This window comes from Mustela erminea, chromosome 15, assembly GCF_009829155.1.
Source record: "Mustela erminea isolate mMusErm1 chromosome 15, mMusErm1.Pri, whole genome shotgun sequence".
Taxonomy (NCBI): Eukaryota; Metazoa; Chordata; class Mammalia; order Carnivora; family Mustelidae; genus Mustela; species Mustela erminea.
The window spans coordinates 60165504-60182776 of record NC_045628.1 but is presented as its reverse complement, the minus strand read 5'-3'; the positions used below and the strand labels follow the sequence as shown (position 1 = coordinate 60182776).

The window sequence follows — 17273 nt, the reverse complement described above, 5'->3', positions numbered from 1 at the left end:
GTGCCTTTTAAGATCAGAATAAATTTCATCCATGCTAGATGGAGATTTCCCACGGCTCCAAGGCTGGATGACAGATGAGATCATTTCTCAAGAATCTTTTTGTATCTGTAATTTTTACAGAAATTGCTCCCCATGATCTGATCATTCACAAGGTTTTCTCTGTACATCCTTTGAAGGAAAGGTCAACTTATAATCACTGAGCCCAATTCCCGAGACTCTGATCACTGAAAGTCAGAGAATTCTTTATCCCATGGCTCTGGAACACGGGTGTGGCTATTTAGCCCCTGATTCTGGGGTCACATCAGAGTATGTCCGTGTGCGGTCCATAGCCCACTTCATCAGAATCACTGGAGGCTTGTTAAAAGGGAGGCCTCCCAGCTCCCATGGAAATCTGAAGCAACCTCTCCAAAGGAGTCAGGCGGGGCTCAGGAACCCATACTTTCCATGAGCATCCCCTCTGATTCACAGGCGTACTGCAAGCTGAGAATCACCAAGTTATGATTTGAAACAGTTCACTTTTGTGGCTACTCCAATTTATATTCATCACCAAAGTTGTGGTTTAGGAGGAAAGCATAATCCTCAGCTTTGGAAAGAACTTAGTCTAAGGGAAAAGAGGACTCAAAAAAGATAAAAATCACACTTGAACCAAATGGGTAAGAGGCAATGCCCTCCTCTCTTTTATCCCCCTCTAGAGTCTAAATGAACACTGTCACTTTTTTGCTAATTCAAAATGTCCTTTAACAAGATCTCTGGGGATCCTATTTATTCAGCATCCAAAAAGCAAATAGGCATCTACTTCTCAGTTACTTTTAGAATTCTGTTGTTAGAGGTTTTGGAATTCATTTTACTCATGCATATTTTTGAATGAAATGGATTAAAGAAATGGTGTCTTCACTTTGTGAAATAAAGTCAAAACAAACTGAACAGAGTGAAATTAAAATTCTGGGTTATTCAGAGCACACACTATCATGGGGATAGCTACCTTGCAGGATTGTCCTCAGTGTTCAGTGAGATACATATATAAATTTCCTGGCTCGGTGCCTTACAAATTCCAGGTGCTCAATAAACTGTTACTGTTATAATTTATCATCAGTGAAGAATACAAGTCCAGAATTCCTTATCAATCCCTTATATCAAATGTTTTTTTGGGACAGCCTGATGTACTTCTTTTGTGGCCACACCTGACCAAATATTTAGTGCAAATATTCATACATTTTACTCCATATGTTATGTGTTTGATTACAATGTACTGCTTCAGGCCCCTCCCGGAGAGCTGTGTCATATGCAATACAATACCATATTACCTTTCTATAGGTAACCATATTACCTTTCTAAAATCTGAAAAATTCTGGACTCCTTTTCATCTTGCTCCAAGTATTTTGGAGAAGGGATTGTGGACCATCTACATTTGGATATAAAAAGATTTCCTTTATCCATTCAACACACTGTGCTTCAGTGCTAAGGAAACGGTGATGAACACATGGCTCTCTTCCCCAGAAGAGCTGACAGCAGAGCGGACTGCATCCCCGAGACTTGCATCCTAGTCAGGATTGGGTTCCATGCAAACAGTCACGCAAAATCAAAAATTTGACCTTGAAAAATCTTTTCAGTTATCCATCAAGTGCAAAAGCACAATGTTATGTACAAAACTCTGCACAGAAATAGTGGATAACTTTATAATTATCCACAGAAATAGTGGATAACTTTATAATTTATTACAAATTTATAAGATACTTTATAAGTATCTTATAAAGAACATGGGGACGAATTTGTATCTATACATTACCACCTCTTTTTTTTTTTTACCACATCTTCAAACACTGGAATCATACATGGTATGATTCATATTCATGATTCACATTCATATGTATTCATATTCATATGTATTCATATTCATACATATTCATATTCATATGTATTCATATTCATATTCACATTCATATTCATACATGGTATGATTCATGATTCATACATGGTATGATTCTCCCATGAGAATATTGAGGAGATATTGAGATCAATTAAAAGAACAGTGCATGCCCATCTCACTCTGGATCAGCTGAATTCTTATTAGCAAAGGGGAATTAGTGAATTATGGCTGTAACAGCTATTCCCATTTATTTCTGTCCTTCCAGAATGGTTAAGAGAAAAATTCTTTAGAAAGCTGGTTTTTGGGCCAAGACACTAGTATATGGCCCACGAAACAACATAATGACATTAAATCAGACTTTTACACAACAGTTGTTTGGAATCATAGTTTGTGCCTATAGTAGAACCAAATTCTTTAATAAAAATTGAGTGATTATTAACCCTGCTGAAGATCAGAATCCCTTGGAGAACTTTAAAAATTCATAGGCCTAGGCCACATCCTTACGGACTCGGTTCACTGGGTCTGGGTTGGAACTCAAGCATTTGTACTTTTAATAAAACTTTTAATGGTGATTCTGATATACTGTCAGTTGAGAATCTCCATTCTAGTGAAAAGTACTTTGATTGTGGTCTTTGTTTAGAATATACTGCAGACCAGTGGCATTTGTATGAACCTTTTCTTGTGATTTTCTTTCTTCTCCTTCTTTCTTGGGATAAGCTAAAAAATATCCTCCATTCATCAAAACTTACTCTACTGCTGCTCCTGCCTATATTTTCCCCCCCGCTTTCAAAGTTACATTTAAAAGTGATCATGATTTTACTTTGAAAAATCTTATGCTTGGTAAGATGTGAAAACATTGTTCTATAATTGGAACTACAGATGCCATCTTTCATCACAATAACGAAAATTCCCAAGTAACACTTTCCTTTTTCACATATACACTCATGGACAACTTAATGAAGTAAAAACATCTGTTTTTTCAACTTGCTGATTAAAGACATACCAGCAACTGGAAGAATTTAATATTCCTTTACTACAAAGCTATTCATTATTTTGAATTCATATTTTTGTTATAAAAATTTTTAAAGTTTTTATTAAATGCTGAATACATACAAAATATTGACAACTCAACTAAAATGAATGATTTTAGTTCTCTCTCCTTTCTCTTTTTGTCCCATTTCTAGTGGAGGGCTCAGTGATTAATGAGATGAAAAAAGCAGGAAGTGGAAGGGTCTAGATAATCAGTCCCTGATTTATAAATGTAGCACTGAAAATAAGGCCACAGGAATCCTAAAACTGCTCTAAGAGTTGCCTACCCAAGGGTTTCACTAACTTCACACATATAATGAACAGCAAGACCTTAGTGTCTAAGAGTAAATGAACTCTACAATAGATGAGACGAATACCATTTTACTTCTGAGACAAATACAACCCAATCAGTCAGCCCCAATTTATGCACTAAGCATATAACTCACCAGTTCGATATGCCAATAACCTGGCCTGAACCATGCAGTGCCTTGCAATTTCTTGTGGCAAACTTTGATTGTGAATTTCATTAATCTGTTCGGTATTACCACAATAAAATCCGTAGTGCTTAAAGTTGGGCACACTGGAAGCTACTGTGGCCAAGAGTAGGATAAGGTCTTTCATATTTTGTCTTAGATTGCTAAAGTATGGATTTTCACATAGGTTCTCCAAGCCTATAGTCATCAGTATTTGCTTATGCATTTCTTCATTTGAAACCAAAAATAACATTTCATATTCTTTTATTCTTTCTTGTTTACATTCAGAATAAAAGTCAACGTTAGCATCCGGCAATGTTTTTGCAATTTTTTGAATAAAGTCACATTTGTAAGAGGTCTCCTCTACAAACTGCACCATATAACACACCAAAGGCTGAAGTAAGACACACACATGGGCCCGACTGTTGGACTTCAATCTTTCCACCGCTTTGGCATCTAACTTGGCATCTTCAGAACTAGAATCCTCAGTAAGCAAACTTATTTCTGGATCAGCAGGCCAGTATGAAATTCGGTTAACTCCAGCTGAAAACAAAATATGAAAGGCAGTTATCAGATCCATGTTGAAATTAAGGGCTTTCTTAATAAATCCACCTTATCATTGTGGTAGACCCAATGGTCCCAATATAATAAATGTCTATTATGAAGTCAACTATAATATAGCCCAAAGGTTGGCAAACTACGGCCCAGAGGCCAAATCTGTCCTGCTGCCTGTTTTTTTTCCCAGCTTGTAGGTTAAGAATGGATTTTATAGTTTTAAATAGTTGGAAAAATCAAAAGAATAGTATTTTGTGACAAATGAACATTTTATGAAATTCAGATTTCAGTGTCTATGAAGTTTTACCGGAACACAGACTCACCCATTCATTGACATAGTCTCTGGCTGCTTTTGCACTACAATGAAGTAGTGGAGTTGAGTACCTGTACAGACACATATAGCCTGCAAAGCCTAAGAGATTTGTTATATAGCCCTTTATGGGAAAAGATGGGTGCTTGGAAGATATTTGTGGAATCACAGGCTTTGCTCAGTGTGGTCCCAAAGCCCAGCACCAGAACTACATACTGTAGTCCTATAAGTAATCAAATGGCTGCTTTTAGAAAGATCACAGCTGACAACTGATATTGTTGAAAGTTTCGTATTTGAAATAAATAATTCATCCATACATTAAAAATGTATCTATGGTCAGAATTCTTCCTTTGGGAAGCTATTCTAAAAAAAAAAAGAAAGAAAGAAAGAAAGAAAGAAAAATTCTAAATAGAAACAAACAAAATCATGCATGTATATCTAGTGCAGCACTGTTTAAAACAGTAAAAACATAGGGGTGTCTGGGTGGCTCAGTCAGTTAAGTGTCACCTTTGGCTCAGGTCATAATCCTGGGGTCCTGGGATCTAGCTCCTGTGTTGGGCTCCCTGATCAAAACAGAGTACCCTTCTCCCTCTCCCTCTGCTTCTACTCCCGCCCCCGGCCCCTGCTCGCTCTTTCTCTCTCAAGTAAGTAAATAAATAAATATGTATGTAAATAAATATATATGTAAATAAATATATATGTATATATAAAAATATATAAATATATATGTATGTAAATAAATATATATGTAAATAAATATGTATGTATTCTGTATGTAGACATACAGAAAAAACCTAAATGGCCAAAAGAATGTGAGGGCAGCAGTTTATATGAATGTGTTGGGGGGTGGGGAGCAATATCAATTTTTTTAAGCCCACAAAATTAAAGACAAAACAATTTCTTTTCAATTAATGTGACAGAAGGTTAGTAATCTTTAATGTACAGAAAAAACTGTAATTCATTAACAATACATAAGAATTGACGAGAACAATAAGGCCTCAAGACAGACAAAACAATATGATCAGACAATTTACAAGAGAAAATAAAACTAGGTAACAAACAGATGAAAAAAATAGTTTATATTTGAGAGGGAACAATTAGATCCCTTACACAGGGTTAAGCACTCAAATGTTCATCAATTGATTAGTATTTTACAAAGAGACCCCTTTACTAGTTATCTCATGGAATTTCAGCTAGGACAGATTTTTATGATTGTGCCCAGAAGGGAAAAGACAGATGGCCCACAGAATGTCCTGCATTCCAAGTAACAGATGAATTAAGAAGTCTTAGTTGAACAAACACACATTTCTATCTACACCCTGCTCATCCTGACTCTTACTGTAGCTTGGGTTATAAATCAGCTTTGAAGGCTCAGAGCTGATATCAGAACGTTTCCTCTGGCTACATTTCACCTTCGATCTGTTGGAGTTCTCACAATCCATTTCTACTCAGTGGTGATAGTCAATCTTTCACCTAAGCATCTGGTTTGCTTCTAGCAATCCTGATGTAAGGAGAAGAGGGGATGACTAGTCTTTGAACAAATGTTCATGTACCACTGGCAAATGCTACAGCAGGGGTTTCCAAATGTTTTGGTTTCAGAACTCGTTATACTCTTAAAAATTATTGAGGACCCTAAAGAGCTCTGTTTATATAGGTTATACCTACTGATATTTATTATATTAGAAACTTAAAACAATTTCAAAAAAATATTTTTTAATTCATTAAAAATAATAATAGAGAACCTACTATACTTTAATATAACACAGTTTAATAAAAAATAACTATTTTCCAAAATAGCATAAAAACTAGTTGAGAAGAATGGCATTGTTTTAAATGTTTACAAAATTCTTTATTATTATCTGGCTTAATAGAAGACAGCTGGATTCTCAAATCTGCTCCTGCTTTCAATCTGCTGTGACAGGTTGTTTTCACTGAAGTATATGAAAAGTATTCAGATCCACACACATGTATAGTTGAAAAAGGAGGATTTTAACACACATTTCAGATAACTGAATATTCCTCTTTGACACTACATAAAAATTTGAGGGGTAATTTCTTAAAAGTTAGTTACAGTATGGAATCTGAAATATATCAATAAACTTTCCATACAACTATGTTAAAGTCCATTGGTTTACTGTGCACTTACAATGGCTCTCTCACTCATGCATGATTTTGTAGCATCCTACGTTGGTCTTTTGGAAAATACTGGTTCACCGACTTTACAATATTAAGACAAAGTACTGTTCGTTAGCATGACCATCATTAATATTACATCATTAGAGTCTTAGTGTTGGTCTTAAGTGTTAGGAAGCTGTAAGCTCATGACGGTGGATGTAACTTTTTCAAAACTCTAATTTTCACTTGAAGACTCAAACTTTATCATTGGCAACAAATACTGTCAGTTTTCTTAGGAGTGACAGGTTCACTTATTCCTTTCTGAGAGAACATCTGCCACACAGTTTGTCTGTTCACAGTGTTCCGTGAAAAAAAAAAAGTGAATAATTCAGTTTATAACATAAGCCTAAAGAGTTACGGGCTCCCCAGAAAAAGAAAGAGAAGAACATAGCTGGGGGCCTGAAATGACTTCTCTTTCCAAGAGTATTTCTCCATTATGAACACTGACCCCAGAACCTTGCTTCTCACAAACCAATGATCCCGCATGTGCTGCTCCCATGGAATGTGTTCTTCTTCCTCTCCATCTGACCCGTCAAGATCCAGCTTAAGCCCCAGCCTTTCATTACACAACAACCTGTATAGATCACTATTACACCCCTCAATTCATATATCACTTAACAGCCTTTATCACTCATTTGGTACTAGATGATGTGTTACATTAAGTTGCAACAAATAACCCAAGCAGCAAATTGAGGGAATGGATTAAAACTGTTTAAGCCTTGTTTGGGATGCCTGGGTGGCTCAGTTGGTTAAGCATCTGCCTTCAACTCAGGTCATGGTCGCAGGGTTCTGGGATTGACCCCCACATCTGCTCCTTGCTCAGCGGGGAGCTTGCTTCTCCCTTTCCCTCTGTCTGCCGTTCCCCCTGCTTATGCTCTCTCTCTGTCAAACAAATAAAATCTTTAAACAAACAAAGAACTATATAAGCCTTTTCTTCTCCAGAAACTCTCCAAACCTGCTCTTTTTGGAGGAGGAGTCCTCATTACATAGGCATGAACGATTAAATTATTGGCCATTGGTAACTGAACTCAAACCTCAGAGGTCTGAGAAGTGAGACTGAAAGCGCCAACCCTTTAATTACCTAGTTGGTTCTGCTGACAAGCGGGCCCCCATTTATGGAGCTTCCCAAAAGTCCCTTCACTAACAAACTCAAGTGTGGCTGAAGGGGGCTTGTTAAGAATAACAAAAGACACCTCTATCACCCTCATCACCCAGGAAGTTCCAAGGGTTTTATTTGCTTTGTACCAGGCATGGGATGAAGACCAAATATATAACTCATATTCTAAGTCACAACATCAAAGTGCCTATGTAAAAGATGTAATATTTTTAAAATGGGAGAATGGTATGCATATTTACCTGGATACAAAACAGAAACATAAGCATAGCTTTAGTGAGCAGCCTGGTGTAGCAGAGATGGATAGTTAAACATTAATAATTTGTGCTTCTCTGTCCAAAGTACAGAGCAGTCCCTGGGAGACAGCTGCTCAGACAGGAGCTACAGAGCCCACAGTGGATGGGAACAGAAATGATGCAAGTGACTTCTAGGCCAGCATTTTTAGTTTTTAGGAGCAGTGTGCCTTCTCTATTCTCTGTCTCAGTCTACCTCTGGATGCAAAAGACTCAAGGCTCTAGAAGACAACAGTAGCAAAACACAGAAGATGCCTACACCTATGAAACAGCCACATGGAGAAAAACCGCCTGCTGTTCAGCAACACCTATGTTGGACTATTACATGGGTGATAAAGGTCTAGTATATTAAGCCACTGAAATTTCAGTGTTTATTATAGTAGCTAGCACTAGTCTACTAATACACAAAGGCTCATCTAAACAGTGACAGGGCTGAGACCAGAATCCGTGTTGTTTGACTTTTCTTAGTATCAAACTATATTCTGATATGTATTCATATTTCTAAACGATAGTGGTGTTTAGGCAATTTATCTTGGTTATTCTTAGATAAATACTATTAATCCCCAACCAAGCCTTATCTACACTTACCATTTACAATCATTTTCAAACAAGCAGAACAGGGTTTTCTGGAAAAATAAAGATCACAGTTTTTCAGCCTTGACCCATGTTTTATAAGAGCAATTTTTCCAGCATGTAAATCTTCACTAGAACAGTGGAGACCAACAATTTTCGTGTTTTTCACCACCACAAGACCAGTTCTCTTCACCTACATTAAAATACAAAATAATATTGTATTAGTGCTAACATCTATTAAAAAAAAGCCCCAAATGGAGTCACTCAAGCTAAGTCCACATCATTGGACTGAGATTTAATACCTAGTTGCAGTTTTGGCCTCTCCCAGGAATATAACCTTAACCAGTCAGACTGAAATTTCCTGGTCAGCTAGTGAGGAAATCCACTTGATAAACTCCAGCAGCCCCCCGAAGGAGCGTAACTCTGCCTGAAACAATCCACTTTTTGCTAGACAATTCCTTTTCCTGCCCCATCTGTAGAAGTCTGTAGAGGCCTATAGAAGCCTCCCCTTTTTGCAGTGATGAAGAGCCCCTCCCTATTTACTAGAGATGCTGTATGATTCATGAATCGTTGAATAAAGCAATTAGATCTTTAAGTTTACTCAGTTGAACTTGGTTTTTAACAGATTTGGTGGAAGCATCTGGATATAAAGGAAAATTCCTGATGGCTTCAGGGACAACAAGAAACACAAGCATGATACCCTCTGTCTTTCTTGCCATATCTAAGGGCCATAGGTGAGTTTCTCTTGGTTCTGGGCTTAAACGTCTTTGCTCTGAGCTCTTAATCTGATTGCTTTTCCAGTCCAAAATCCCCCATTTGATTGGAACCCCCACCCCTTGACTTAGCCCCCAGATTCCATATTGGGAACTCCTTGTGGTTCAGTCTACAACTCCCCATTGTGTGGAATCTCAGGCTATAGTCCCTATTTGTTGAGGAGTGCTGGTTCAGTCCTTTTCCCAGTCCCAGATTGCATGTTAAGAATTGGTAGTGGTGTGCACAAGGCCTTCTTTTGGCCAGGCTAAGGTAAAATCTCTTGATTACTGCTGGTGTGTTAAGGTGAGCATGTTTGTCTTACATTGTGTAGGTAAAAGCTACTGCTAATCGGACTCTTGGCTGACCAAAAGCTGCCAAATTGGTGGACATGGGTTAAGCACTTAAAAGCTGTTAGAGCAATTGCCACCAAACTCTAAGAATCCTGTGTTAGGATAAGCTGGTCATAGAGTGGGTTAGAATGACGCTAGGTCACCCACCAACCTCAAGAAAATTTTGATGCAATTAGGTATAGGGTAAAACACCACACAACTCCCAACCCCGGTACAGCAGCATGTTCCTCTTAGCTATTAGTTTGGCTCTGAGAAACCCAGTTAGCTTAAAAGTAAGTAGATAGATAGACAGACAGATAGATAGAGGAGTGCCTGGGTGGCTCAGTCAGTTGATCATCCGACTCTTGGTTTCAGCTCAGGTCATGATCTTAGGGTCCTAAGATTGAGCCCTGTATCAGGGCCCATGCTGAGTGTGGAGTCTGCTTGTCCCCCTCTCCTCCCCCCGCTCTTTCTTTCTCTCTAGAATAAATAAAATCGGAAAAAAAATAGAGAGAGAGAAAGAGAGATCCTTAAATTCCAAAGCATACTACCTTCTGGCACCCTTACTTATTCTAAGTCTAAAAATTATAATCCTGGAAGCTAAAAGTATCTACAAAATGACAAAATCCTCCTAAGCTTTTTTGTACCCTAAGAAGTTGGCTTGGTAACAACCATCAGGTTGGGGACCCCAAGATACGGCCAGACAGAAATGTAGGTTGTACCTCCTTTACCACTAGCTACCGCTGGACAGAAAATATGGGTTAAAATCCATTTCTGGCTAGAGCCCTACCAAACTGCTAGAAGCCCTCAGATAACTAACAGCCTAGAATGAGATGGACACGGTGAGGAATGGTCCAGTTAGATAAGATCATTCAAGAAGAAAGGGTTTCCAAATCAAACAAACACAGTGGTATATACCTGTTTTAACTGGCATGCAGAAAGCTCCAAAAGGCTTCAAAATTCCAAAATACCTTCACTGTAAGATTTGTTGCAAATCACTTGTGAAAAATTAAAGACACAAGAGGTATATACAACAGAACTCTAAGACTGAGGTAACTCCTACTGTCACCCTCTATCCTCCTTTAATTGAGTATACCTTCATTCTAGTAATCCTCTGCCTCAATCTTCTTTCCAATCTTCAGGAGACTACAAGACCATAAACAAAAGTCCACCAAGTAGGTAGCCTTACAGAGACCCCTAGAACTAGCCTTGAAGGAGGGTTGACAGGGCTCCAAGGAAGTGTCAGGTAAATTGCTACCTTATTCCCTTAAACAGCCAAGGGAAAATAAAATGAAAATGATTTGAAAATCTTGATAAAATTGATAGACACCAAAGCTACACCGACTTTACACCTCACTAGAGTCTGCTGAGGGATCCTAGGAAAAACTGGCCAAAGCTGGCTAAGGGTGAGAACTCTTACCAGAGTCAGCTCTCCTGGATCTCTGTCTACAGTAACTGGTAGAGAGAGAGAGAGAGAGAGAGAGAGAAAGAGAGGAAAAAAAAAAAATCTTTTGAGCCCTCTCTGTGGACGCTTTTGAGTCCAGGGGGTTATTTAATACTGTCAGGAATATTTACTGTTTGTCTCAGCTGAAAATTGATAGGATACTTAAAAGGAGATTTTTTAAGTAGCTTGTCCTGTGGTCAGAAGTTGGCCAGATTAAAAGCTGATATTCAAAGCCTGATCAGAGTTTTTCTTAGACATTCTCCCCTAAGCTAAAATAAAAAACTATGAACCCAGAGGAAAAGTAAAAACCTTCTCACGCTTTTATGGATTTACTAAAAAATTACAATGACAAAGAGCTCTAAATCTGTATACAGAAATCTTTTGATTTCCATCTTGAGTTGGAAATATTTTCCCTGATATATAAAAGCAAATTGAAGATAATGTGGTTGGATGGGGGACCAACCTATGATGTCATTTAAGTTACAACCCAATTCCTTGAGAAATTAAAAGCAACTGTTCTTATCTTACAGATCTTTACAAAACCAGAAATGCAGCTCTAGAAACAATTCAAAATCCACCTATTCTTTTTACCAATCCCCAAACCTCCCATATTTATCTCAAAAGGCTTATCAATTGTTTTGGAGGAACTTAACATTCTTTCCCTGTGCCTTTGAGATGCACATGTTTTACCGGATCTTCCCCAGGAACTCTAATCTAAACCATCCCCAATTCCTAAGACTAAAGAAAAAAAGGGGAGAGGGTGGAGGTTTATTATAAATACAAACTGCTACAGAAGCTCCCTTGCCCAGAATTTAGGTCACAGCTTTCATATAATTGTTTGTCATGGACAAATATAAATGCTAAATGTCTTCTCCACTGCTTTCTCTCCCAAAATGTGGGATCAAGAACATTTCTTTCCATTCCTCTTTCCCTCTCTGACCATCCTTTTTCCTAATTCTTACAGCATGAAGGTCCTTATGATTTTGTCCATATTTTGCCTTGCTTTAGCCTTGTATCTCGGGCCGTTGTTAATCCAACTTCCAAATGACTGTTGAACTTGCCCTGATGCTGGTGATTCTGCAGTTCTGCCTGTCAGAACTTCAAACTTCTCCCTGATTTCCAACACCTGTTTCTCCAGAACAAACCCTGTCTCTTGTTAACAACCCCAAACCCGGGGAAACGTTCATCCAAGCTCTGTACAAAGGAAGGGACACAAGGCAAGAGCAACCAGAGTAAAAACTGCCTGTACAGTCTAAGCCCCTTAAATTGTACTGGTTCCCTGGCTGTTACCTTTCCAGTTCTGAGCCAAGATTCAAAAAGGAATTACAGGAGGCATACATGATTAAAAATTAGCTCCCTTCCCTGGTTAGGAGTGAGTATGAATGAGGCTATGATTGGGAAATTTTCCTTAACTCTTTAAAGTATTACAGAATCTGCTGTTTAAAAAACAGCTGCCCAACAAAATCCTTGGGCCCTCTGACCAAAGCTGTTCTTGGAAATGGGATGGCCCTTGATTATTTTTTGGCTGAACAAGGAGCTGTCTGTACTGTGACCAACACCACTTGCTGCACATGGATTAATGCCGTGGGAAAGCTGAAACTCAGCTGTGAAACCACGGAACGAGCCACCTGGCTTAAGAAAGTGACTCCTTCAGTAGGGTCTTCCTTTAACTTATTTAATTTTGCCTGGTTTGGGTGTTGGGGACTGCAGCTCGAAACACACTCTAGATATTGGGGACTACCCTGCTTGTAATAATCATAGTGGTCTCTCTGGTTTGCTGTATTCTCTCAAATACAGCTTTAAATGTGTCTTCACAGCCACTAACCACCAAACAAATCATTTACCTGAGACTGGAACATCGGAAAAGGAATGAAGAGAATGACTTCCTTTAAAAATGTGAACTTGAAGTCATGGTCTGTGAATACCACAAAGATTCAAAAAAAAAAAAAAAACAGCGAAAACAAAAAACTCATGTCCTATGAATACCACCATAGAGGATCAACAAAAACTCTAAGAATTTCAGAGCAACAGCAAGGGATGGCACTAATGCCTTAAGTTTTGATCACATCTCTCAGGTGGAGGGGTCTCAGCAACCAACAGCAGGCCCCAAATAGCGTCACTCATGCTAAGCCCACACCATCAGACTGAGACCATTAATGCCTCACCTAACTGAGGCTTTGGCCGCTCCCAGGAATATAACCTTAACCAGTCAGACTGAATTTCCTGGTCAGCTAGTGAGGAAATCCACCTGATAAACTCCTGCAGTTCCCCAAAGGAAGGTAACCCTGCCTAAAACTATAGACACTCCCTTTTCCTGCCTGGTCTGCCTGTAGAAGCCTCCCCTTTTTGCAATGAGGAAGAGCTCCTTTCTATTTACTAGAGGGGTGCTGCTTGATTCATGAATCATTGAATAAAGCAATTAGATCTTTAAGTTTACTCAGTTGAACTTTATTTTTTTTAACATATCTAATGATTATATCACAGATTATACTTGATTTATTAATAAAATAAAAGTTCTATTTAGTTCTTGATCTGAACCCAGTTTGAACAAAATCACATTTCTCATTAGGTCCAAAGACTTTTCTGAAAGTTTAATGTTGGCTTTATACCAGAAATTTTCTAAATCTAGGCATTCTTAACTGAACAATGAACCATTTAATTATCCATTAATTTTTCTGACTGAAAAATAAGTACACTTTAACCTAGGAAAGGGTGAGAACCAAGTTGATTTGACTTGTTTCTTATAGCATCCAGTCTATAACTATTTAGTGTTAAGCTTCTATGTGGTAATAACAAAAAAATGTAGGAAACCCTGTGGTTATTTCAAATACTGACTAAATAAAGATAGTTCTCAACTTCTTTCTAAAAACTGACTCTCCCAATTTTTCACACTATGGCAGTCTAGACTAATGTGGGTAGGTCCCACCTTCTACAAATACGTAGATTATTTACAAAAAGTTTTTTTTTTTTTAAAGACTTTTATTTGTTTATTTATTTGACAGAGGAAGAGGGAACACAAGCAGGGGGAGTAGGAGAGAAAGAAGCAGGCTCCCCACTGAGCAAGGAGCCAGATGTGCACCTTGATCCCAGGACTCTGGGATCATGACCTGAGCCAAAGGCAGACACTTAAGGACTTAGCCACCCAGATGCCCCTACAAAAAAGTTTTAAATGCATAGTCAAGCTCAAAAGAAAGGAAGACACCTTCTCAGGTGTTACAAATGAAGAGAACTCAAAGCCAGAGCAGTAAGTCTGAGCTACCTGAGCAGTATCCCACCCACGTAGGGGATTGGGCTGACTCTGCTTCCAAGCCCTGGAGGCTGGGGACAGGCTAGCATTCTAAAGAAGTGTTACTTTAAATGTAACGTGTCCTTACCTACACAGATATTAACTAAAAAAGTTGGTGTGACAATATTAATATCAAATAAAATGGACTAAGTTAGAAATCAGTTCTGTGTAAGGTGAAACATAGAACTTAAAAATAAGTTCTATGTAGACAAAATAGTCTATACCGTTTTCACAGGAAAGGGCTCTGAGGTAAGGAATGTAAATCCAATCTTTGGGTCTGGGACTGATTATTACAGTACTTGGGGAACTTAGGCTGAGAAAAGGGTACCCGTTATTCCCTTTCAAAGGGCTTCAGTCTACAGTTATCCCCAAGAGGACACATCTTGAAATTAAAGTACAGACCAGAGCTTTATTAACTAAAACAGCCAAGTTTCAGTTTCAGTTATGAGTATAAATGTTTGCAACTATGGAGAATGATATTTTATAAAATGTCTAAAAAGAAAGAATAGAGAAAAGTTTATAGAATTCCTTCTCTGAGTTAACTAACCACTTCCTAAACTATAAAGACATTTAAAAGGAATACAAAAATCTGTCCTTTGCAAAATATACTTCCAAAAATAAATTTAAAACATGAAAGATCTATATTGGCCTTTAAAACAAGCTTTAAATTTACCGTGAACTTTCCCCTTCCCATCCCAAAATTTCTTGAGTTTTATGTTCCCCAAATACAAAGTGTATGTTAGTATCTACTCCTGAATAATTCCAGTGAGTTTTTCTTTTTAAATTACAACTTTGGAAAAGAACTAATAAAGCCATATCAAGAGATCTCAGCATGCTAGAGTTCATTTTATTAAAATGAACTAATTGTGAGGCACCTGGCTGGCTTGTTTGGTGAAGCATGCAACTCTTGATCTTGGGGTTGTGGGTTTAAGCCCCACGCTGGGTGTAGATATTACTTAAAAAAAAAAAAAAAAAAAAAAAGTTTAAAAAATAAAATAAAATAACTATGGACTCTGAAAAACAACCTGAGGGTTTTGAAGGGGTGGGGGTGGGGGTGGGAGGTTGGGGGAACCAGGTGGTGGGTATTAGGGAGGGCACAGATTGCATGGAGCACTGGGTGTGGTGCAAAAACAATGAATACTGTTACGCTGAAAAGAAATTAAAAAATTAAAAAATAATAATAATAAAATAAAATGAACCAATTGTGACAAATGAAAATGGCTGCAATTAAAGATTTTAGCTTTAGATTTTCTCAGTAGCTAAGCAAACAGAAATAAAGCCAGAAACCTTGGCCACAAAAGACTTTTAAAAAAACTATCCCTGGGGCACCTGGGTGGCTCAGTGGGTTAAGCCTCTGCCTTCGCCTCAGGTCATGATCTCAGGGTCCTGGGATCAAGCCCCACAGGGGGCTCTCTGCTCAGTAAGGAGCCTGCTTCCCCCCTCTCTCTCTGCCTGCCTCTCTGCCTACTTGTGATCTCTCTCTGTCAAATAAATAAATAAAATATTAAAAAAAAAACCAAAACTATCCCTAGGGTGCCTGGGTGGCTCAGTCAGTTTAGCCTCTGCCTTTGGCTGAGGTCATGATTCCAGGGTTCCTGGGGTCGAGTCCTGCACTGGGCTCCCTGCTCAGGAGGTAGTCTGCTTCTCCCTCTCCCTCTGCAGTTCCCCCTGCTTGTGTCCTCTCTCTTTCTAAATAAATAAATAATATTAAAAAACAATTCCTAAAAAAGACCCCAAAACCCAACACTATTCCTCATAAGCGGGAAGTATACTCATCAATCTATTATTAGAACAATCTTTTATCCCTCCTCCGCCCCTCAGCATAGGCACAGAGACAAAACAAACAACAACAAAGAACAAACAAACTTTTAGGCTAAGTTGAATTTGTCACTTTTTTGTCTAGAGTCCTCTTCACCTCAAAAAATATCTTTTATCTTTCAATTTTAACCAAGGTCAAAATGTCAAATTTGAGATAAAGATTTTTAAATCCCAAACTTAAAACAAAACAAAGCAAATAAAAGCCTAAGTTGCATTTCATTTTGCACTTCCACTCACTGCAACTCCCAGGAGACTATATCTTTTCAGTGAATCACCATTCTGGATGCCGAATGCGTCACTTCCCTAACATCTTGGCAAGTCCTGTGTTATCTTAGTCACAGGGTTTTACATTACAATTTAAGCAACAAACTAGTATATTAAGTGGTGAGTCACTATTTTTTTTGTCTTTGCCTTTCTTAAAATTAAAAACATCTAAATATTCAGAGACAAATTATTTCTATATTCTTGTTGGGGATTTTAGAGACTCACTCTCAGAACTTATCAGGAGATCTCCAGGAATGCACATCAGAATCATGAAGGTAACTTTTTTCATAATATACTTGTTTTGTCTCCACTAGACACCCAATAAATTAGAATCTCTCCGGAAAACTCAGAAGATTAAAATAACAAGGAAATACTATGCAATATTAAAAAGAACAAAGTTCATCTTATCAAGTCTGGGTCTGAGTTTACCCTTCTAGTAAATTAGCCCGCTACTGTTTCACAGATACTGGCAGAACACATGAAGCTCCAGGGTCAGAGACAACCTGATCATTCACAGTGCAGCAAGCAGAATCAGCACCATGTGTGTGATGTTTCCCTTGCCTACAAGTCCCATGGGGGTCATGCAGATGGCCCAGAGGGATTCCGAGACAGGAAGTGGGTGGTGTTATAGGAAAGGAACACTAAGCCTGGGCACTGCTGTTTTATTACAGACAGTAAGCAAACCTCCTCTCTGTCCCAGAGGAAGACATCAGCTCAACCTTCAGCTCAACCTTCAAGGTTGCTTGCTACAAACACAACTCCAAGAAATGGCCTAGATAAAGAGCAGTTAGGGCCTTGCATACTTTAAACCAGCAAGATGTGTTGGGAGTATGAGAGAACAGTGTGTTTCTCAACACATTTATGCAAACTAGTATGGAAATGTATCAAGAACTGAATTTAAAAATTAAAAAAAAAGACGTAGGAGCATATCATACAACAATTTGGATTTGTTTTCCTTTTTAAAGGAGACATGTATATTCTTGTAAATGC

General features: G+C 38.2%; 1 protein-coding gene across 4 annotated transcripts in view; it reads right to left on the bottom strand.

Annotated features, from left to right (window-relative positions):
• Positions 1–17273, bottom strand: part of CDADC1 (cytidine and dCMP deaminase domain containing 1) — a 45054-nt gene that overhangs the window by 19353 nt on the left and 8428 nt on the right. For all 4 annotated transcript variants that reach the window (XR_004279116.1, XM_032314632.1, XM_032314633.1 and 1 more), the window contains 2 exons: positions 8405–8582; positions 3343–3912 (listed from right to left, as the gene is read on the bottom strand). Coding sequence is in view for 3 of the 4 variants with exons in the window: in XM_032314632.1 (XP_032170523.1) it covers positions 3343–3912; positions 8405–8582 (748 nt within the window). In the remaining variant the exon portion in view is untranslated. The remainder of the gene's footprint in view (positions 1–3342; positions 3913–8404; positions 8583–17273) is intronic.